The sequence below is a fragment of the Salmo salar genome, chromosome 27, assembly GCF_965601325.2.
Source record: "Salmo salar chromosome 27, fSalSal1, whole genome shotgun sequence".
NCBI lineage: Eukaryota > Metazoa > Chordata > Actinopteri > Salmoniformes > Salmonidae > Salmo > Salmo salar.
Window position 1 is genome coordinate 36,969,788 of NC_138317.1, and position 24,213 is coordinate 36,994,000.

The following is a 24,213-nucleotide window of genomic DNA, read 5'->3' on the forward strand; positions in this document are numbered from 1 at the left end:
TATTTAGACATTTTTTGTCACGCCATGCGCCATGCGCGCGACCGTTATTTACCATTCGTATAGTGTCTAGAACGCACGAACAAAACAGAGGATATTTGGATATAACGATGGATTATTTGGGACCAAACCTACATTTGTTATTGAAGTAGAAGTCCTGGGAGTGCATTCTGACAAAGAACAGGAAAGGTAAGAACATTTTTCTTATAGGAAATAGGATTTTGGTGAAGGCTAATCTTGCCGGGTGTCTAAATAGCTAGCCGTGATGGCTGGGCTATGTACTTAGAATATTGCAAAATGTGCTTCATCCGAAAAGCTATTTTAAAATCGGACATATCGAGTGCATAGAGGAGTAATGTATCTATAATTCTTAAAATAATTGTTATGCTTTTTGTGAACGTTTATTGTGAGTAATTTAGCAAACTGTTAGTAAATTCCCCGGAAGTTTGCGGGGGTATGCTTTTTCTGAACGTCACATGCTAATGTAAAAAGCTGTTTTTTTATATAAATATGAACTTGATTGAACAGACATGCATGTATTGTATAACATAATGTCCTAGGTGTGTCATCTGATGAAGATCATAAAAGGTTAGTGCTGCATTTAGCTGTGGTTTGGGTTTTTGTGACATTATATGCTAGCTTGAAAAATGGGTGTCTGATTATTTCTGGCTGGGCACTCTCCTGACATAATCTAATGTTTTGCTTTCGTTGTAAAGCCTTTTTGAAATCGGACAGTGTGGTTAGATTAAGGAGAGTCTTGTCTTTAAATAGCTGTAAAATAGTCATATGTTTGAGAAATTGAAGTAATAGTATTTCAAACGATTCAAAAATCGCGCCACTGAATTCAGGTGGCTGTTACGTAGGTGGGACGAATTCGTCCCGCCTTGCCCATAGAGGTTAACATCTGCTACCCATGTGTGTGTGACAAAAACAATTTGATTTGATTTGAGTATGCGTGCCATCTTCCAACTTCAACTGTTCCTGGCTCCATCTGCACCCTTTAAAACTCAATATCTTGTCTATTAATGTACACCACTTATGCCCTTTCATCTACAAATGCTCATACCTCCCAGACAGTTTACCTAACCCTTCAAAGGATCTTCCAGGTTAATTCTGAAATGCAGCAATGTAACACAAGATACTGCGATAACCTTCACCCTCCCCACTGTCGCACCTCACATAGTCAACTCAATAACTTCAAGCGAAGACTGGGGGTCAGCCTTACGAACCAAACTACTCAGTAATCTCCTCCATATACCCTCACTCTCACACACACATTTAAACAAAACAAATACTGTTTTTTTTCCCTGATTACTGATCATTTCATTTATGCATTTATAATTAGCAGGTTATGTTATCTGCTTTAACAAACCATTATTATTTTTGATACTTATGTATTGTACAGTACATTGTTTTTTGTGGTATAGTTATTTTTGTGGTGTGGTTTTTATATAAGCCCTTGGGCTTCCAATCACGCCTGCCCACCATTTATAATTAGACTTTAAAAAAAATCTATATTGTTGTTTAGCACTTGTTTTCTTTGGTGTAAATAAATTAAACTAAAAAACTAAACTACATTGATAGAAGCCACACTCTATCGGCAATATTAAAGCTGATTCACCCCCCTAAAAACTGGAGCAACTGTCCCAGCCGACTAACCTGGTTGCAATGACATTATTATTACAACCAGTTTCCTGGTGTGAAGTGAGAAATCTGCCCCTCTACCGTTAGTATTGAGCCACATGTGCCAAAGACAGCCTACACCACACACCTTCATCGTGTGTGTGTGTGTGTGTGTGTGTGTGTGTGTGTGTGTGTGTGTGTGTGTGTGTGTGTGTGTGTGTGTGTGTGTGTGTGTGTGTGTGTGTGTGTGTGTGTGTGTGTGTGTGTGTGTGTGTGTGTGTGTGTGTGTGTGTGTTCTCCTCTCTTGTCCCTTGCTAATGATGTTCTACCAGTGATTTATGTCCAGAATGCAATGCTCACACTGATAAAGGATCAGGTCAATCAAAACTAATCGCAGATAATGACGCGGCTCACAAAATAAATTGTCTAAAGATTATTGTTTATGTTTATATCCATGACACCTATTACCTTCAAATGGAAATCCAATGGAATCACTGAATCACGGCTCCCTGTTAGCTCCCTGTTTGTCATGCATTAGACAGCAAAGCAAAACCTCCCATTTTGGGATCCAACTTCTCCATCTCCCATCTATTTCTGGCTCTATTGATCTATTGATCTTTTCTAGGTGAATGTCATTTGTGTTTCGGGAAAGAGAAGCTTTATAGTAGTCTGTTAGGTCTAAACAAAAGTTACTGCAGAGTACAAGGTATAAACCCCCGAGCTACCTGCGGGGAAATCTGCAGAGAGTGTTACCGGCTTCAATATCCTACTGCCATTGCACCCCTGAGAAAGGCACTTTACCCCTGAGTGCACCAGCTCCTTTGCTGCTCCCAGTCTGTGATGTACAGTTGAAGTCGGAAGTTTACATACACTTAGGTTGGAGTCATTAAAACTCGTTTTTCAACCACTCCACAAATTTCTTGTTAACAAACTATAGTTTTGGCAAGTCGGTTAGGACATCTACTTTGTGCATGAGTCATTTTTCCAACAATTGTTCCCAGACAGATTATTTCACTTATAATTCACTGTATCACAGTTCCAGTGGGTCATACGTTTACATACACTAAGTTGATGGTGCTTTTAAACAGCTTGGAAAATTCCAGACAATTATGTCATGGCATTAGAAGCTTCTGATGTATTTCAAGGCCTACCTTCAAACTCAGTGACTCTTTGCTTGACATCATGGGAAAATCAAAAGAAATCAGCCAAGACCTCAGAAAAAAATTGTAGACCTCCACAAGTCTGGCTCATCCTTGGGAGCAATTTCCAAATGCCTGAAGGTACCACATTCATCTGTACAAACAATAGTGCGCAAGTATAAACACCATGGGACCACGCAGCCGTCATACAGCTCAGGAAGGAGACACATTCTGTCTCCTAGAGATGAACGTACTTTGGTGCGAAAACTGCAAATCAATCCCAGAACAACATCAAAGGACCTTGTGAAGATGCTGGAGGAAACAGGTACAAAAGTATCTATATCCACAGTAAAACGGGTCCTATATCGACATAGCCTGAAATGTCGCTCAGCAAGGAAGAAGCCACTGCTCCAAAACTGCCATAAAAAAGCCAGACTACGGTTTGCAACTGCACATGGGGACAAAGATTGTACTTTTTGGAGAAATGTCCTCTGGTCTGATTAAACAAGAATAGAACTGTTTGGCCATAATGACCATCATTATGTTTGGAGAAAAAAGGGGGAGGCTTGCAAGCCGAAGAACACCATCCCAACTGTGAAGCACGGGGGTGGCAGGCTACCCGAAATGTTTGACCCAAGTTAAAAAATGTAAAGGCAATGCTACCAAATATTAATTGAGTGTATGTAAACTTCTGACCCACTGCGAATGTGATGAAAGAAATAAAAGCTGAAATAAATCATTCTCTCTACTATTATTCTGACATTTCACATTCTTAAAATAAAGTGGTGATCCTAACTGACCTAAGACAGGGAATGTTTACTAGGATTAAATGTCAGGAATTGTGAAAAACTGAGTTTAAATGTATTTGGCTAAGGTGTATGTAAACTTCTGACTTCAACTGTATGTGTTGTGTCAGGCTGGATACTGTGGCAGCAAAATTATTATTTTATTGTATGTTATTACTTCTCTCATCAATGCTAGCAGACTTCAGATGGCCTTGTTTGTAGATACTTCTACCTTAAAATCTATAATGACGGAGATATGCTAGCTAGTTTATTTCAGACAATGCTTCCATATTTTAATATAGCAATTCATGTATGTTAAAGCATATTCTGTCAAACATTCCTTCACATTATTTACTAAGACTAAAGGTTTCAAGTACAACGTCTTAATCATATCATATTTTTTGACATTGATATTCATTACAATATAACTATACTGTGTGGGTATTATAGGACAAACACGCGGGCACGCGCACGAACACACACTGGCATGCACACACACACACACACACACACACACACACACACACACACACACACACACACACACACACACACACACACACACACACACACACACACACACACACACACACACACACACTAAGTGTATGTTTAGAAGGGCTGTCGAGTAGTCAATCCCCTTTGAGCAAATCCACACTAGGCTTTTTGTATCCGGCTTTAGAGAACAAATGCACTCCTTTTAAATAGATATCTCTGGGTTTGAGAGAGCAGTGTTGTGAACTCAGAGTTAGAGGACTGACAGGACTGGGTCATACAGATGGATAGAAATGAGGAGTAATCTTTACACCAATCCTTCCCATTGCCCCCCACTGTGTGAGCAAAACTGAGTAATCGGAGTTAAATCTGTATTGTGTTTGGCATACATAATCAACTATTTTATATAAAAAAGAAGAAAAAAAAGCTCAATCATTCATAAACTAATGGTGGTGGAGCTTATAATAGTCCCCAACTGGATAAGAACATCTGCCAACTGATCAAAATGTACAGTCAAATATTAACCGGGGCCCATAGGCTGCACTATGTAAGGAATATGGTGCCATTTGTAGATCTGTCCAAGGTACCAACCCTCAGAGACAGCCCAATGGTTGCTGTCCAGGGTGCTGAAATGTATAGAGTCGATTTTCTGCGGCACCGCTGAAATACTTTTTGGGGGGATATTTCAAGGGGTCATAAAATTCTAAATCAAATAGCTAATTGATCCTTGCTATGACCTTCTTAAAACAATTCCATATAGCTCAGTAGAACCCCCATCCCCAGGCTTAGACAGGGCTTGGACTGGAGAGGGTTAAATGGAACACAATTGACTTTTCCACTACCATTGTTCACATATTGATTGGAAGGCAGTGTGAATCAAGTGCAAGAAAGAAACGTTACACTGAGATATAACAGGCTAGAATGCTGAAACAGGTCAATTTTGACCAATCAGATCAGCTGTGAAAAATATCTGATGTGAAAAGATATGACATGATTGGTCAAAAGACCAATTAGTGGAAAAAAATATCAGAATTGGGCTGCTTGTGTAAAAGCAGCCATTTATATCTCACCCTCTTGCGAGACAAGTCCTTATGCCATCAAAACGCTTTTAAAGCCTCGCGTGACAGACAATCGATGGCTCGTTGCTTAGTTACAGGTGAGCAGTACTTTGCTGTGTCTGAACCCACACAACTTTCAGCAAATCCTAATAAAGCACCTGCCCTGAAGGCTTTCCTGTAGCTACTCATGGGGAACTAATACTGATGAATGAATGAAATTGGATAAAGAACTCTAAAATATTTATACAGCAGAGATCTGTGTTCAAATATTCCTATACCGTCAAATTATAGCCTAATATCAAGATAAAAAGGTACAATTTTCCAAAAGAGCCGATGGATACGTTGAATTCTTTCAACATTGGTGTTTGGCTTTAAAAAATGCATCAAAGAAGACTGCTATTGTAGTTTTAATTAAGTATATCGCCCCCCCCCCAAAAAAAACTTGCACCACATTAATTCATACCACATTGAGCTTATTTCACACCAAAAGTCTCTCAAACAAAAGTGTGAGGTCACTTGTGTCCACACCAAAATGTCTCTTCATCAAAAATATGAGTTTATTCGGTGTTCTTACCGAACTCTCGTGGCACGGAGATGGAGTACACACAGCTGTGTCCTGAGGTGTAGTTGCGGGGGAAGTTAGGAGACAGCACCGTGCCGTCTGACCCTGTGGAACGACTCCCACACGGTGCTGGAGGAAACAAACAGACACACAGAGCAGAGCTCAACACCTGCTTTGACCTTCGGAGGGAACATGTGACCCATTTATTCAATACATTGGCCAAGCGACATCTGCCCAGAAAAGACCAGGAAGGAACACACATTAGGATTACACCAACAGCTTAGCAGTCTAGTCTTATGGTTATCTTCTGTGTGCTTGCATGTGTGCTGTAAGCCATATTGATTGTTTTAGACTGGCTACTAAATCCAATCCTTGGATTCTTTCTTTCTTTCTTTCTTTCTTTCTTTCTTTCTTTCTTTCTTTCTTTCTTTCTTTCTTTCTTTCTTTCCTTCTTTCTTTCCTTCTTTCTTTCCTTCTTTCCTTCCTTCTTTCCTTCCTTCTTTCTTTCCTGCCTTCCTTCCTTCCTTCCTTCCTTCCTTCCTTCCTTCCTTCCTTCCTTCCTTCCCTTCCTTCCTTCCTTCCTTCCTTCCTTCCTTCCTTCCTTCCTTCCTTCCTTCCTTCCTTCCTTCCTTCCTTCCTTCCTTCCTTCCTGCCTTCCTGCCTTCCTTCCTTCCTTCCTTCCTTCCTTCCTTCCTTCCTTTCTTCCTTCCTTCCCACATTTGTATTAGATTCCCTCCCCCGGCTCAGTAAAGATACAACAGATATATTTAAAATTGTGGTTGCCTACTGACATTTTACATTTACATTTTAGTCATTTAGTAGACGCTCTAATCGTATTTTATTTTTGTGATAGTACACAGCTATGTCCATATCTCTAGCTTCAACAGTTAAATAAAGGTTAATAAATAATAAATAATAAAACAGGTACGATGGTATGCTTCAAACCTTGACAGCTGGGTAGAACCCTGTTCCAGCCAGGCCTGCCGTCATCCCCCATGATGCAGGTGAGCGTGGAATAGCCCTGGAGAACATAGCCCGGCTCACAGTAGAACGTCACGGTGGAACCCAGCTTGTAGTCGCTGCCCAGCCTGGTCCCGTTCATCACACTGCCTGGGTCGAAGCAGGACTCACGCAGCTTGGCTAAAGATCGGGTAGAAATACACATGAGGAATAACCTTTAACAGTAGTGTGAACTGGAGATGCAAGAAAGGTAACACAGACAGGGAGGGAGATTGATGTTGATCAGAGTAAAGAAGTGTCTAACCAAACGCATCATTGAAATGCTAAAAACATCTACCCCTGCTGACACTATAATCTAGAGATAGAAAACATTTGGATTCTCCTTCAACTCTGCATATGCAAAAATGTATTGTAAACAATGTACATTTCTGACTTTGGTAGAGGAACTAGACCTTACAGCTAAGAAGAAATCTCCCTCTAAGAGAGAACTGAAATCTAAGAATCTAAGAGAGCATGATGGCGTCCTACCTTTGTATTCCAGGTGGAAACCGGTGTAGCTGACGGAGCCATCGCTGCGGAAGGCCAGGTGCATGGTGTTGGAGCTGCTCTCGATCCTCTCTGGAAGCTTGCTGTCCTGAAAGCTGCCAATCAGAGGGCTGTTGCTGTCCGGCCCATCGTAGATATACAGGAAGTCATAGTTAGGCTCAATGCTGAAACTAGAGAAAGGGAGGGATAGAAAGAGAGAGGGGGAGAGAAAGAGAGCGAGAGCGAGAAAGAGAGCGAGATGGGGAGAGAGAAAGAGAGAGATGCAAAGAGAGAGCGAGGGAGAGAAAGAGAGAGAACAGGGGGGTTGAGAGAGAGAGAGAGAGTGAGTGAGAGAGAGAGAGAACGGGGGGTTGAGAGAGAGAAATCAGACCAAAGACTATAATCCAATTCAGTCAGATCATAACATCTTCCCAGAATCCCGCAACAAGCCATATCTGGAGGAGGGTGATATTTGAGAAATGATCTCTGTCTCTCTGCTGAGCTGGGTTTCAATAGGTCTGTCTGTGTGCAGTATACAGTAGTAGGTAGAAATGACACACTAGAAACAACCATTTGGGTTCTTGGCCTCTCTGATGGGCGGTCGAGGTGGGACTTTACCAACAACACACAAAAGGCCCAGCGATTCACATGTTGACACACAGTGGCAGATGCCTCAGATGCCAGCGTCTACCCAACGCCACAGACGCTAATGAATAGATTCCTCAAATCATCCGTAACCTCTCTATGGATCAGGGCTGGAGAGCCAGACAGCACCATGATATCCCCCTTTAACGCTTGCTAGCGCTACATTCATTACCCTTATCGCTGCTGTGGGAGGACACTAACACTAGGAACTATAAATACCCAGGGAGTGTAATTGCTTTGGTATAGTCAAAGATGAGGCACATATCCTTTTGAGCTGGGAACTCACCACAAAACAGACTATCAACTGCTCACTGCCATGCTCCGCATCTCCCAGAATAACTGTGTGTGTGTGTGTGTGTGTGTGTGTGTGTGTGTGTGTGTGTGTGTGTGTGTGTGTGTGTGTGTGTGTGTGTGTGTGTGTGTGTGTGTGTGTGTGTGTGTGTGTGTGTGTGTGTGTGTGTGTGTGTGTGTGTGTGTGTGTGTGCGTGTGAAGATTAACATACACACATATTTCTATATCAGGGAAGCTAATTTACATAAGAGAGATTGGGAGGTGTATTTTCTTATTTAAATATTTCTGAAAGAGTATGCTAAGTGATACGGCCACACTTCATTGAGCCTGTATCTAAAGCTAAAGGCTCATTGTAAGATAATAGCAATCCAAACATTGGGGGGAAAAACTCCTGCTCTACACCATATTAATAAAGTAATTACATTTTGATAACCATATGTGCTCCGATCTTTTTTTCTCTCGCTTAGCCTCTGGAGCTGTCACTCAACAAACAATTAGCTTGGTTACTAATTGAATATGTAGCAATGATAATACCCAATTTGGCAACAATGACAATGAAATGTACGTTTTACCACATTGCCAATGCAATTGCAATTTGTCATTTTTTACAATATAATATTACTTTGCTGCAGATACAAACGGTGTCCCCCAGGGCATGGTGCAAGGCCCCTTACTCCTTATCATGCCAACCCTCTCTTTTTGGGAGAGAATGGTGTCAGTAATGGAGTGTGTAATGGAAGTCTGCGAGACGGAACAGATGAAAAGGCTTTTCACCCTGGTTGAGCTTCAGTACCACCAGCCCACTGCCAAAAAGCCACTATTCCACTGTGTTATTTACTCACTTGTGTTGTGGGATAGGACCATTCAAATGAGAAGAGAGCAGAGCTCATTTTACACAAAAGACAAAAACTGTCTAACTGGTGGAGCCAAAATGGCTGTCCGATACTGGTCACTTGAAAACTGCTGTGCCATCATCATTGCAGTGACTAGCTTTCAACTTGAATATAAAACACTACACTTTTAATAGAAAGGCTAATGAATACAACAATAGACTATACATTATCAGACAGTGTCATTTTGATAGTGACAAACAGGAAACAGCTAATTTGTCTACTTAGCATGTTGTTAACAAAAAGGAATTGTCACGTCCTGATCCTGGTATGAGGTAATCTTTCCCTAGTAGTTTGGTCAGGGCGTGACAGGGGGGTGTTTCGTCTATGTGTTTTGTGTTTTCTGTTTTCTATGTGGGTTGTCTAGAGTTTCATTCTATGTTGTAATTTTCTATGCTGTGGCCAGGTATGGTTTCCAATCAGAGGCAGCTGTCTATCGTTGTCTCTGATTGGAAGCCATACTTAGGCAGCCTGTTTTTCATGGGGTTTTGTGGGTGGTTGTTTCCGTTTAGTCTAGAGTACCTGACGGGACTGTTGTTGGTCGTTTTCTTGTTTTGTTGTTGAAGTGTTTTCATTAAAAATCAAAGAATGAGCACAAAACATGCTGCGCCTTGGTCTCCATTCAACGACCCGCATGACAGGAATGTCCCTTGTCATGAGACCTACAGTACCAGTCAAAATTTTGGGCACACCTACTCACTCAAGAGTATTTCTTTATTTTTTACTATTTTCTACATTGTAGAATAATAGTGAAAACATTAAAACTATGAAATAACACATATGGAATCATGTACAAAACAAAAAAGTGTTAAACATATCAAAATGTGTTTTATATTTGAGATTCTTCAAAGTAGCCACCCTCTGCCTTGATGACAGCTTTGCAGCCTCAACATACCAACCCTAAGCAATAGCAGTGGCTGCGGCTAAGGAGGTGGTACCATTAACTAACTTTCTTTCTTTCTTTCTTTCTTTCTTTCTTTCTTTCTTTCTTTCTTTCTTTCTTTCTTTCTTTCTTTCTTTCTTTCTTTCTTTCTTTCTTTCTTTCTTTCTTTCTTTCTTTCTTTCTTTCTTTCTTTCTCTCTCGCTCTCTCGCTCTCTCACACACACGCACACACACGCACACACACACAGCCCCCCGATTAATATTCCACAGCCTCGTGTCTGGCACAGCAGGGGCTGCCAAGGGACAGGTATGTATGTCACCCTTTTGATTCAGGCATGAGGAGATAGCTAGCTGCTGGTAGAGGAGAGGCAGAGAGAAGAGCAGGAGGAGCTAGTTAGCTGCTGGTAGAGGAGAGGCAGAGAGAAGAGCAGGAGGAGCTAGTTAGCTGCTGGTAGAGGAGAGGCAGAGAGAGGAGCAGGAGGAGCTGGTAGAGGAGAGGCAGAGAGAAGAGCAGGAGGAGCTAGCTAGCTGCTGGTAGAGGAGAGGCAGAGAGAGGAGCAGGAGGAGCTGGTAGAGGAGAGGCAGAGAGAAGAGCAGGAGGAGCTAGTTAGCTGCTGGTAGAGGAGAGGAAGAGAGAAGAGCAGGAGGAGCTGGTAGAGGAGAGGCAGAGGGAGGAGCAGGAGGAGCTGATAGAGGAGAGGAAGAGAGAAGAGCAGGAGGAGCTGGTAGAGGAGAGGCAGAGGGAGGAGCAGGAGGAGCTAGTTAGCTGCTGGTAGAGGAGGAGCAGGAGGAGCTGGTAGAGGAGAGGCAGAGGGAGGAGCAGGAGGAGCTAGTTAGCTGCTGGTAGAGGAGCAGGAGGCGCAGGAGGAGCTGGTAGAGGAGAGGCAGAGGGAGGAGCAGGAGGAGCTAGTTAGCTGCTGGTAGAGGAGAGGCAGAGGGAGGAGCAGGAGGAGCTAGCTAGCTGCTGGTAGAGGAGAGGCAGAGGGAGGAGCAGGAGGAGCTAGTTAGCTGCTGGTAGAGGAGAGGCAGAGGGAGGAGCAGGAGGAGCTAGTTAGCTGCTGGTAGAGGAGAGGCAGAGGGAGGAGCAGGAGGAGCTAGTTAGCTGCTGGTAGGGGAGAGGCAGAGGGAGGAGCAGGAGGAGCTGGTAGGGGAGAGGCAGAGAGAAGAGCAGGAGGTGCTAGCTAGCTGCTGGTAGAGGAGAGGCAGAGGGAGGAGCAGGAGGAGCTAGTTAGCTGCTGGTAGGGGAGATGCAGAGGGAGGAGCAGGAGGCGCAGGAGGAGTTGGTAGAGGAGAGGCAGAGAGAAGAGCAGGAGGAGGTAGTTAGCTGCTGGTAGAGGAGAGGCAGAGGGAGGAGCAGGAGGAGCTAGTTAGCTGCTGGTAGAGGAGAGGCAGAGGGAGGAGCAGGAGGAGCTAGCTAGCTGCTGGTAGAGGAGAGGCAGAGGGAGGAGCAGGCGGAGCTAGCTAGCTGTTTGTAGGGGAGAGGCAGAGGGAGGAGCAGGAGGAGACAGCTAGTTCCTGGTAGGGGAGAGGCAGAGGGAGGAGCAGGAGGAGATAGCTAGCTGTTTGTAGGGGAGAGGCAGAGGGAGGAGCAGGAGGAGACAGCTAGTTCCTGGTAGGGGAGAGGCAGAGGGAGGAGCAGGAGGAGACAGCTAGCTCCTGGTAGGGGTGAGGCAGAGGGAGGAGCAGGAGGAGATAGCTAGCTGCTGGTAGGGGAGAGGCAGAGGGAGGCCTCATTTCACAACTTTAAGTTAGAGGTTTATGCTTTATGCTACACTGTGTACCCTACCGACAGTCAAACTTAACCCTGTGTTGGCCTTTGACCTTTGTCTTGCGGCCGCCAAAGGTGAAATGAAAAATGGACGCAATTAACGGGACTATTTAGGTGTGAAACACAAGTTCTTCCTTTTGACTTCCAATAAGTGTCTGCATCAGTCAACGTAGGCTGGGACGTCTTGATACAGCACCTTAAAGTGGGGAGCTGAGGAAGGCCAACTATGGGTTCATTACTGACAAAGTGAGCGTGGAAGTCCAGCTGGGGTAGCTAATTATCCACCTAAGACATGAACTGCATCTTAATATAACAGTGATAACGGTCAGCAGTTACCGTTGCATAATCACCTCACGCCACTTGGTTGTGACAAAATGCCCATTAATGTCCACCTTGGTGGCGGGGGTGTGTGTGTGTGTGTGTGTGTGTGTGTGTGTGTGTGTGTGTGTGTGTGTGTGTGTGTGTGTGTGTGTGTGTGTGTGTGTGTGTGTGTGTGTGTGTGTGTGTGTGTGTGTGTGTGCATGATAGGGAGAGTAGGCCTTAATCACTTTGTAGGAAACTAGAACCTATTACCTGACGAAGGCCAGCGATAGAACATAGTCCGAGTTGACAGCTATTAGCCAATCACAGTCCTTGCTGTGGGGGTAGGGGTGGGGGAAGTTGGGAGACAGGATGAAGCCGTTGGATCCAGTCAAGTTTCCTCCACAGGGGGCTGAAAGAGAAGAAGAGAAGTGAGAAAAGGTAACATGTACTGGTCTGGCTCTGACACTCATGAACTGTCTTTGTTATATGCCACAGGGAAAACTGCATGTCATTCTGTGGAGATATACTGGTGTTTGGGGCTGCAAAATTCTGGTAACGTTCCTAAAATTACCAGGTTCTCAGAAAATCCTTGCTGAAAGATTCTCAGAATCACAAGGAAATTCCAAGGAAATTCTCCAAACAGGATTTCTGGAAAACTTGGAAATTTTTGGGAAAGTTAAAGGAATTTTTAAACCATAACAGTAACTGATGTAGTTAGTTTTGACAGATCAGACGTTATAAAGCCACATTAAAAACAAGACACCCGTGATCAGGAGTTGACAAGAATCCTTGAGGTTTCGTTATAAGCACACTATCTCTGAATAGTGAGAGAGATCTTCAGATCTGCTTCCAATAATTTGATATTCATTTAATGTTTTGCCTCGTTCAAAAAGGTTGGATGGCGATGACAGTCAGTCATCTCTAGAGCTCAAGTGCTGCTTGGCGCCAGCAGGTTCTGGCAACACTCAGGGATCTTAATTCAATATGTTAATTAGCAGGCTAGGAGGCTGGGGATTGGTAGCATGGTCTGAGTCCCTGTTAGTACTCACCTTAATACAACCCCCTGGCTCTACCTGTTGTTAAAGCACTCACCTATGCAGACAGGAGGGCTGGGTTGCCAGTAGTAGCGGTTCTCCACTTGAATACATGTGATCTTCATCTCTCCCTGGAGCTCGTACCCAGGGTCACAGAGAAAAGTGACAGTGTCACCCGGCTCTCGTCCGTCCCCGTTGCGACTGCCGTTCATGGGGACCCCCGGGTCTCTGCAGGCGGTGGCCACCGAACCTGGCAGGCACAACACAGGGAGGGAATCAAATCTATGCAGGGGCTTTATGCCATCACTTTGAAGAATACATACATAGACATTCATAACACCTTTATGTTGACATGACATTTAATGAGTGTTGCAGTATCCTTCATAACGACCTTCAAAACACATAACCAACAATGTCTCTGAGCCCAATAACATTTCAGAGAATAACCCAAACTTGTACACTCTACCAGACAGTATGAAACAGACACAGTTCGTATCATTGCTTTTGAAGATATACACTTCAAAGACTTTTCACAAACAGTAAACTACTCACTTGAGAATTCGATGGCGAAGCCGGACTTGCTGATGTAGAAGTCGGTCTCGAACTGGATGGTAACCAGGTTGAGGGTGCTGTGTATCCCCTCGGGAAGCAGAGAGCCAGACACCTCCCTCAGGGACATCTCATTCTCAGGAGGACCGTCCCACACCTTCAGGATGTCATGTGACGCCTCTGTGTCGAAGGCCAGGAACTGCAGACTGAGGGACGAGGAGGAATAAAATTGTCATTTACGTTTGGATGCAAAATACCAGTTCTTGGTAACTTTCACTAAATTCTATTTTTGTTTTCATAAATCCTGGATGGAAGATTCCTGGAATCAGGAAAATAACTCCCACCAGGATTTCTGCAAAACCCAGGAATTTTGAGAAAGTTCGTGGAATTTTGCAACCCTAGGCTGCAATAAATTACTTGCAATAAATCACAGAATAACAGAGTAATAATGGTAGATAATAATGGAAGGAACTTGAGAAATTTGCCCAAAAACAGAGTTCGTAGGAGATCATTTGTGGATGACCATTGCTCCTCACAGGGAAAATGGGTTTAAATCAAGTAAAATCACTGAATCTCTTATACAAACACACCACAGTTTGTTCTACATTGATATTAGTACAGTATTGGTTCAGCATTGATATTATTATAGTATTGGTTCAGCATTGATATTATTATAGTATTGGTACTGCATTGATATTAGTACAGTGTTGGTACTGCATTGATATTAGTACTAGTATTGGTACTGCATTGATATTAGTACTGTGTTGGTACTGCATTGATATTAGTACTGTATTGGTACTGCATTGATATTAGTACAGTATTGGTACTGCATTGATATTAGTACAGTATTGGTTCTACATTGATATTAGTACTGTATTGGTTCAGCATTGATATTATTACAGTATTGGTTCTACATTGATATTAGTACTGTATTGGTTCAGCATTGACATTATTATAGTATTGGTACTGCATTGATATTAGTACAGAACACACATAAGGAGCATGTTTTTCCTTTGGGTTTTGTGGGTAATTGTTTTCTGTTTAGTGTGTTCCTAACAGAACTGTTGCTAGTCGTTCTTTGGTTTCTTTTTGTATAGTGTTCGTTAATCATTAAAACCTTTTATGATGAACACTAACTCTGCTGCACCTTGGTCTCTCTCTCACGACAGCCCTTACATATAGGTAGAATATTGGTTCTACATTGATATTAGTACAGTATTGGTACTGCATTGATATTAGTACAGTATTGGTCCTACATTGATATTAGTACAGTATTGGTTCTACATTGATATTAGTACTGTATTGGTTCTGCATTGATATAGGTAGAATATTGGTTCTGCATTGATATAGGTAGAATATTGGTTCTGCATTGATATTGATTCAGTATGGCAAATTTAAGGGTATGTGTTTATTTCTTCTGGTTTTTATCATTCTCCTTTTTTTATGCAAGCACTCAGCTGAAGGCCAAACTACGTTAATCTTTTGCATGGAAACTAGATACAACACAAGATAAAGTCCTGTTGTGATGCCAGACCGAGGTTCCTGGCTAGTTATAATGATGCTTTAGAGAGAAATAAAAAGGAGCAATAAGTCAGAAAACTAGGCCGGTAATTGGTGCTCGTGGTCATAACACTCCTTCTATTCAGCAGACAGTGCTGATCATGACATCAGTGGCAGAAAATAAAGAAAGTCATGAATAAAAATATGATTTCAAACGAGGTGCACCACTGGGAGTTGGAACAGGACAAATTGTTTGCCTCCAAGGTGACATGGTTCCAGCTCTATACAATACTAATAATTGAATGTATGATTGAGCATTTGAGTCTCATTAGACTGCCTGGGCCTGGGCTCTCAGACTGAAAACAAAGAGGGATCTGGCATCTATAGACTATACTGGAGAGAGCACAGAGGTACCCCTGTCACACCACTGAGCTGAGCCCAACAGAGCCAAGCTGATCTGACCGCGTTGGCCTGGTTCCCAATATATCGTAGTTGCGGAAAATGGACGGTACAGGTCGGCAAGATAATGTGAATAGCCATTCCCTTCGACAGGGCTGTGGTGGAAAAGGTTGAGAGCTTCAAGTTCATTGGTGTGCACAACACTGAGGACCTATCATGGTCCAAACACACCAACACAGTCGTGAAGAGGGCACGTCAACGCCTCTTCCACCTCAGGAGGCTGAAAAGATTTTGTATGGAACCCCAGATCCTCAAAAAGTTCTACAGCTGCACCATCGAGAGCATCCAGACTGGTTGCATCACGGATTGGTATGGCAACTGCTCGGCACCCGACCGCAATGCGCTACAGACGGTAGTGCATTCGGCCCAGTACATCACTGGGGCCGAGCTCCCTGCCATGCAGGACCTCTATACCAGGCGGTGTCAGAAGAAGGCCCTAAAAATTGTCAAAGATTCCAGCCACCCAAGTCTGTTCTCTCTGCTACTGCATGGCCAGTGGTACCGGAGCGCAAAGTCTGGGATAAAAAGACTGCTGAACAGTTAATCAAATGGCTACCCAGACTATTTACATTGACCCCCTTATTTTCTGTTTTATTTTTTTATTTCACGGGCTCGTGATGTACACTCACTGGACCTCTAACCACACACTCACACATACTACACTGACACGCCAACACACACACATACACACACACACTCACATTCCTTCACACTCTTCACATGCGCTGCTGCTACTCTGTTATTTTTATTGTGTTACAAATTTTTATTTCGTTTATTTAGCACATTTTTCGTACTTACTTTTTAAAACTCTGCATTGTTGGTTAAGGGCTCGTAAGTAAGCATGTTGTATTCGCCGCATGTGACAAATAACATTCGATTTGATATACTGATGCACTGGACAATGTTTGCTTTCTGGACGAGATGCTAGCTCTTTCAAAGCCATGAAAGTGTATTCACTTTTCCATCAACGTCATTTAGCAGACACTTTTATCCAGAGCAACTGTCAGTGTATGTGTGTGTGTGTGAGTGTGTGTGTGTGTGTGTGTGTGTGTGTGTGTGTGTGTGTGTGTGTGTGTGTGTGTGTGTGTGTGTGTGTGTGTGTGTGTGTGTGTGTGTGTGTGTGTGTGTGTGTGTGTGAGAGCTGTAAGCCTTGTACTTTTGCTAGACAGATATAACAAGACAACCTTGGCAGGGCCTTTGCTTGGCTGTTGAAGTGCACAGAGATGAAACATGAGAGGACAATACATGAAAAGGAGGATACTTGATGAATACTAATTCATTATCAGTAGTACCTTACGATGTTGCCAGAGTCCACCTCAATGATCCAGGTGCAACGGAGGTTGTTGTCGTAAGGGAACGGGTATCCTGGGGACAGTATACGTCCTGACGACTCGCCTGTGAACTTTCCTCCACATTCAGCTAAAAGGAGAGACCACATAAATATAATCAGAACATGATAGATATCTAGCTATGGAGAGACTATAGAAATATAATCAGAACATGATAGATATCTAGCTATGGGGAGACCATAGAAATATAATCAGAACATGATAGATATCTAGCTATGGGGAGACCATAGAAATATAATCAGAACATGATAGATATCTAGCTATGGGGAGACCATAGAAATATAATCAGAACATGATAGATATCTAGCTATGGAGAGACCATAGAAATCAGAACATGATAGATATCTAGCTATGGAGAGAAATAAAAGGAGATACTGTAGCAGTTTTGCAGTGACGTATATTCAAAAAGCTAAATATACGCTGTATTCGGCTGGAGGAATCCATGGACAGGAACACAGTCACACGCACACACCCACACACACAAACACTTACTCACACAGTCTCTCTCTCACAGACACACACGCACACACACACACACACACACAAACACTTACTCCACAGTCTCTCTCTCACAGTCACACGCACACACACACCCACACACACAAACACTTACTCACACAGTCTCTCTCTCACAGACACACACACACACACACACACACACCCACACACACAAACACTTACTCACACAGTCTCTCTCTCACAGACACACACGCACACACCCACACACACAAACACTTACTCACACAGTCTCTCTCTCACAGACACACACACACACACACACCCACACACAAACACTTACTCACACAGTCTCTCTCTCACAGACACACACACACACACACACCCACACACTTACTCACACAGTCTCTCTCTCACAGCCCCCCCCCCCCCCCCCCCACACACACACACACACACACACACACACACACACACACACACACACACACACAGCTGAGGGGAAATAATTAGTGGCTGGCTGCAAACAAATGTAACATGTCTACCGCTCCTCATGCGAATGTGAAGCCTTGCCGTGTGATTCATCTCAATAAATCAACTCAGTAATAGATCATCTCACAAGATGCAGACTGCTGGAGAGAGTCCCTAATGGTACCCTGTTCCCTATGCAATGCACTACTTTGACTGGGGCCCATAGGGCTGTCAGTAAGATAAGCAACCAGCTCAAAACCAGCTCTTACAGTGTGGGGGTGCAGTGGGGGCAGTGTGGCAGTGCAGTGGGGGGCAGTGTGGGGGTGCAGTGGGGGCAGTGTGGCAGTGCAGTGGGGGCAGTGTTGGGGTGCAGTGGGGGCAGTGTGGCAGTGCAGTGGGGGCAGTGGGGGGGTGCAGTGGGGGCAGTGTGGCAGTGCAGTGGGGGCAGTGTGATTCTGCCGTGGGGGCAGTGTGGCAGTGCAGTGGGGGCAGTGTGGCAGTGCAGTGGGGGCAGTGTGATTCTGCCGTGGGGGCAGTGTGGGGGTGCAGTGGGGGCAGTGTGGGGGTGCCGTGGGGGCAGTGTGGGGGTGCCGTGGGGGCAGTGTGACGGTGCCGTGGGGGCAGTGTGGCGGTGCCGTGGGGGCAGTGTGATTCTGCCGTGGGGGCAGTGTGGGGGTGCAGTGGGGGCAGTGTGACGGTGCCGTGGGGGCAGTGTGGGGGTGCCGTGGGGGCAGTGTGACAGTGCCGTGGGGGCAGTGTGGCGGTGCCGTGGGGGCAGTGTGGGGGTGCCGTGGGGGCAGTGTGACGGTGCCGTGGGGGCAGTGTGGGGGTGCCGTGGGGGCAGTGTGGCGGTGCCGTGGGGGCAGTGTGGCCTCTATCTTTCTCTCTCACTCTTTGTCCTCCCACCATCTCTCTCTCTCTCTCTCTCTTACTCACTTCCTGTCTCTTTCCCTCTCACTCTGTCCTTCCACCATCTCTCTTACTCACTTCCTGTCTTTTTCTCTCTCACTCTCTGTCTCCCTGTCCCCGCACCTCTCTCTCATTCTCACGCTCTGTCTCTCTTTCTCATTCACTCTCTCTCCCTCCTCCAGAAAAACTGGCCTGGTTGACTTCAGGACGTTTGGGCTTTATTATTAATGGAGCCCACATCTGCGTTTCCTTTCAGCAGCTTCATTTGCATAATCCGTCTACATGACAAACAATGGATGCACAGTTCAATGAAGCTTGAATAACAAGGTTCAGATCGCTATTGATTTATTCTCTACATTAGAGACGTTTTTAGATACCGGAGAGAGGGAGAGAGAGAGAGAGAGAGAGAGAGGTCCCCATCTCGCTTCCTCCGTCTAGTCTTAACCAACATCCTATGGAGCTCATTCCTCACAAAGCAAATGTTCAATCACACATCATTGGCTTCTCAGAGGTGCTCAATCACATCTGATTGGCCACTTACAAATCTAAAATCAACAGAAAAGAGAGACAGCAGACTGTAACTTGCTGTTGCCCACTTAATCGTCCAATCCCATTGGACACTGACACAATGCTAAATGTGTCCTGCATGGAGCGCTGTACTCATATTCAATTGATACGGCATGTATCAAAGTATATGGACAGCTGTTCGTCAAACATCTCATTCCAAAATCATGGACATTAATATGGAGTTGGTCCCCCCCTTTGCTGCTATAACAGCCTCCACTATTCTGGGAAGTCTTTCCACTAGATGTTGTTGGAACATTGTCTGCGGGGACTTGCTTCCATTCAGCCACAAGAGCATTAGCGAGGTCGGACACTGATGTTGGCCGATTAGGCCTGGCTCGCAGTCGGCGTTCCAATTTATCACAAATGTGTTCGATGGGCTTGAGGTCAGGGCTCTGTGCAGGCCAGTCAAGTTCTTCCACACCTATCTCTACAAACCATTTCTGTATGGACCTCGCTTTGTGCACGGGGGAATTGTCATGCTGAAACAGCAAAGGGTCTTCCCCAAACTGTTGCCACAAAGTTGGAAGCACAGAATCGTCTAGAATGTCATTGTATGCTGTAGTGTTAAGATTTCCCTCCACTGGAACTAAGGGGTCTAGCCTGAAACACGAAAAATACCCCCAGACCATTATTCCTCCTCCACCAAACTTTACAGTTGACACTATGCATTGGGGCAGGTAGCGTTCTCCTGGCATCCGCCAAACACAGATTCGTCTGTCGCACTGCCAGATGGTGAAGTGTGATTCATCACTCGAGAGAACGCGTTTCCACTGCGTACAATGGCGGCGAGCTTTACACCACTCCAGCCGACGCTTGCCATTGCACATGGTGATCTTAGGCTTGTGTGCGGCTGCTCAGCTATGGAAACCCATTTCATGAAGCTCCCGACGAACAGTTCTTGTGCTGACGTTGCTTCCAGAGGCAGTTTGGAACTCGGTAGTGAGTGTTGCAACCGAGGACGCGCTTCAGCACTCGGCGGTCCCGTTCTGTGAGCTTGTGTGGCCTACCACTTCGCAGCTGAGCCGTTGTTGCTCCTGTATTGGCTAGTTGAATTCAACTCTCACATATACCAATCTTCCCAAGATATTACTAACTCAAAATAAAACAATTCTAATGCTATTCACTTTAAGAAATGCAAAACACTGCAAATTGTATGACAAAGTTATAATTAAGAGGATATAATGCAACATAAGGCTGAATTAACCCAGCTGGATGAACAAACATTATACAGGTGCAGACTGCAGTGCTGGTTGTTCTACTGTAGCATAACAATGACCTGCAGGAGCTCTGCCTGGTCTGGTCTGCACTCCCCTAGCCTGGTCAGTACAGTATGCAGAGTAGGAGGTGATGGGCAGCAGCTTAGATCATTATGACAAATGGGAGGGAGCTGTGTTAACGTTTTCTTCTGTGGTTAACTTGACATGAAGAGAGAAGGGTTGTGCTGCAGTACTGTACTGCTAGGTTAACTGGGTTAACAGTAGTTGAAAATAGATAGAGAGCCGTCTACAATCCGCTATGCTTAGAGTCAACAGTTAATCCTGATCATATGGCTTTACCAGTCATATGCACACTCGTTTTTTACTCTGTTCCCTTACCAATGCAAGAGGGCAGGGCGTTGTCCCAGGCACGTCTCTCTCCGGTCATACACTTGAGCACTCCGCTGCCGTGCAGGGTGTAACCAGGGTTACACCTGTAGGTGATGGTGCTGCCAGAGAAATGTCCCTGGTCGTTGACCTTGAAGCCAAACTGGGGCACCCCAGGGTCTTCGCAGTGGGACAGCTCAAAGCCTGGAGGAGGGAGGGGAAAGGGTGGTTGGGGGGGGGGGGTTGAATTGAAGGAGAGAGGGAGGGAGGGAGAGAGAGAGATAGAGAAGAAAATCAATCGAAGTCACGAAGGGCTCTGCTACAGTAACTTGACCCCAGAGAACAAGCAGAACCACAGTGGCCCTGGGGGAAAACTCCCTAGAAAGAAGAAGCATGAAGAATAAACAGGCTTGGGAGTATCCTCCTCCTTCTGGCAGTGTAGGACGAGGTCACAATGTCACAACTCCGGGTTAAAAAAGGATTGGAGCATTTGGTTGAGCATGCCTAAAGTTCCACACTTTTAGGGGCTACTCCATTGGTTCCATCTTATTACGTCTGGCATGGTCAATCAAGCTCAGCTTTGAAATACTTTTTGAAAACCAGATATGTGATGTTAACACAAACATCACCTCCGCCAAGGTGGACACAGGCACACAGACATGGAGGCATATGATTTAGCCACACCGTTTTTGGCATCCTCTCTTAATGTTCCAATCTGTCATTTTGAGTTATTTCCGTGCTGCTTGCATTGCATGTACATGGGGCGGCAGGTAGCCTAGTGGTTATAGCGTTGGGCCGGTAACCGGATCGAATCCTCGAGCTGACATGGTAAAAATCTGTAATTCTGCCCCTGAGCAAGGCAGTTAATCCACTGTTCGCCGGGCGCCGAAGACGTGGATGTCGATTAAGGCAGCCCCCCGCACCTCTCTGATTCAGAAGGGTTGGGTTAAATGTAGAAGACACATTTCAGTTGAATACATTCAGTTGGACAACTGACCCTTTCCCTATGTCATTAGGGGCTCAGAACAGAGAGAATGTAAGTTATGGTGGTCATTAGCTTTAGTCATTCCGGCTTGAGGATCCCACTGGGCCTGGAGGCAGAACTAAGCAGGCAGAACAATTAGGATTAAGCGCTTGGTTAATTTGTCTAGAACTCTCGGTCGGTACAGGAGGAGCATGGGCCGGCTTTCTGTCAGAGACACTTCCTGTTATTATCTTCTCCTAATCGTTTCCGTTTGGCACGCCGTCATAATTACACAGCCAGCTGAGAGAAATAGGACAGACATTATTATGCTGTTCTTTTTCCTTGTCTTTCAAAGTGCCCCACATTTTAGCAGCTGACAATTTCCTATTTGCTGGTTTGAACTCTGCCCTGTGATATTAAGGACGCAGCCAAGCTAAAACGAGACACATCCCTCTGCCTTCTCCTCATCACAATGACAACTACCTTTCAAAATACAACACCCACATGAATGCATAGCACCCAGTTCCATTTGCCTCCAATTAAGTGTAAAGCCTGAACATAGTACTCTATGAGTGTCGTGTCAAACACTGAGCGGTCACCATGACGGCAATGCTCTATACCCTGAGAAAAAAACTGTCGCCATGACGGCAATGCTCTATACCCTGAGAAAAAAACTGTCGCCATGACGGCAATGCTCTATACCCTGAGAAAAACAGTTGCCATGACGGCAATGCTCTGTACCCTGAGAAAAAAACTGTTGCCATGACGGCAATGCTCTGTACCCTGAGAAAAAACAGTTGCCATGACGGCAATGCTCTATACCCTGAGAAAAACAGTTGCCATGACGGCAATGCTCTGTACCCTGAGAAAAAAACAGTTGCCATGACTGACCTTAACATAGCGTGTGGCTGAGGCAGGAGGGTGTTGGGACTGATTAACGGTGGCAATTTTCACCTAGCACAGTGATTACACATTCAAATCAAATCAAGGTTTTTTTGTCTTGTGCACAGATTGGCAGATGCTATTGCTGGTGTAGCAAAAATGTTTATGTTTCTAGCTCCAACATAGCAGTAATATCTAGTAGTACAATAACAATACACACATCATCCATACGTTAATATGTAGTAATACAACAACAATACACACATCTTCCATACGTTAATATTGAGTAATACAATGGCAATACACACATCATCCATATATTAATATATAGTAATACAATAACAATACACACATTATCCATATGTTAATATGTAGTAATACAATAACAATACACACATTATCCATATGTTAATATGTAGTAATACAGTAACAATACACACATCATCCATACCTTAATAATATGTAGTAATACAATAACAATAGACACATCATCCATACATTAATATCTAGTAATACAGTAACAATACACCCAATCACAAAGTTAAAAAAGAAATAACAGAAAAATGTCAGAGACCAGAATATAAACATATATGTACTGTACATAAATGTTGATTACGTTGATTTCAGGTCATTGTCTCCTAGCATGGAACCAGGAACAAACGTTTGGGTCGTGAAAAGACTTGGCTGAGTCCTTTTTCTTTTTTTAAAACCCCCTCCTTCCATTTCCTCAACATGTCTTCGTCTGTGCTTTAAATAACATTGTGGTGGCTGAACCGTGTTGGCATCGCCACCTACTTCACGTGCCAAATGGCACTCTATTCCCTATATAGTGCACTACTTTTGACCAGAGCTCATAGAGTAACCCATAGGGCTCTGGTCAAAAAACACAAATTATCAATGAACCTACCAGGTACCACCCCAAAGCCGTAAACACGGGCACCCTCATAGATATCATCCTAACCAACTTGCCCTCTAAATACACCTATGTTGTTTTCAACCAAGATCTCAGCGATCACTGCCTCATTGCCTGCATCCATAATGGATCAGCGGTCAAACGACCTCCACTCATCACTGTCAAACGCTCCCTGAAACACTTCTGCGAGCAGGCCTTTCTAATCGACCTGGCCCGGGTATCCTGGAAGGATATTGACCTCATCCCTTCAGTAGAGGATGCCTGGTTATTTTTTTTAAATGCCTTCCTCACCATCTTAAATAAGCATGCCCCATTCAAGAAATGTAGAACCAGGAACAGATATAGCCTTTGGTTCTCTCCAGACCTGACTGCCCTTAACCAACACAACAACATCCTGTGGCGTTCTGCATTAGCATCGAACAGCCCCCGTGATATGCAACTTTTCAGGGAATTTAGAAACCAATATACACAGGCAGTTAGAAAAGCCAAGGCTAGCTTTTTCAAGCAGAAATTTGCTTCCTGCAACACAAACTCAAAAAAGTTCTGGGACACTGTAAAGTCCTTGGAGAATAAGAGCACCTCTTCCCAGCTGCCCACTGCACCGAGGATAGGAAACTCTGTTACCACCGATAAATCCACTATAATTGAGAATTTC

At 44.4% G+C, this 24,213-nt stretch overlaps 1 protein-coding gene across 2 annotated transcripts in view; it reads right to left on the bottom strand.

Annotated features, from left to right (window-relative positions):
* LOC106588997 (CUB and sushi domain-containing protein 3) overlaps positions 1-24,213 on the bottom strand; it is a 347,202-nt gene that overhangs the window by 202,956 nt on the left and 120,033 nt on the right. For both annotated transcript variants that reach the window (XM_045709277.2, XM_014178612.3), the window contains exons 17-24: positions 20,812-21,003; positions 16,760-16,886; positions 13,512-13,714; positions 13,018-13,209; positions 12,196-12,334; positions 7,148-7,335; positions 6,605-6,799; positions 5,672-5,788 (exon numbers count right to left, since the gene is read on the bottom strand). In XM_045709277.2, the coding sequence (XP_045565233.2) occupies positions 5,672-5,788; positions 6,605-6,799; positions 7,148-7,335; positions 12,196-12,334; positions 13,018-13,209; positions 13,512-13,714; positions 16,760-16,886; positions 20,812-21,003 (1,353 nt within the window). The remainder of the gene's footprint in view (positions 1-5,671; positions 5,789-6,604; positions 6,800-7,147; positions 7,336-12,195; positions 12,335-13,017; positions 13,210-13,511; positions 13,715-16,759; positions 16,887-20,811; positions 21,004-24,213) is intronic.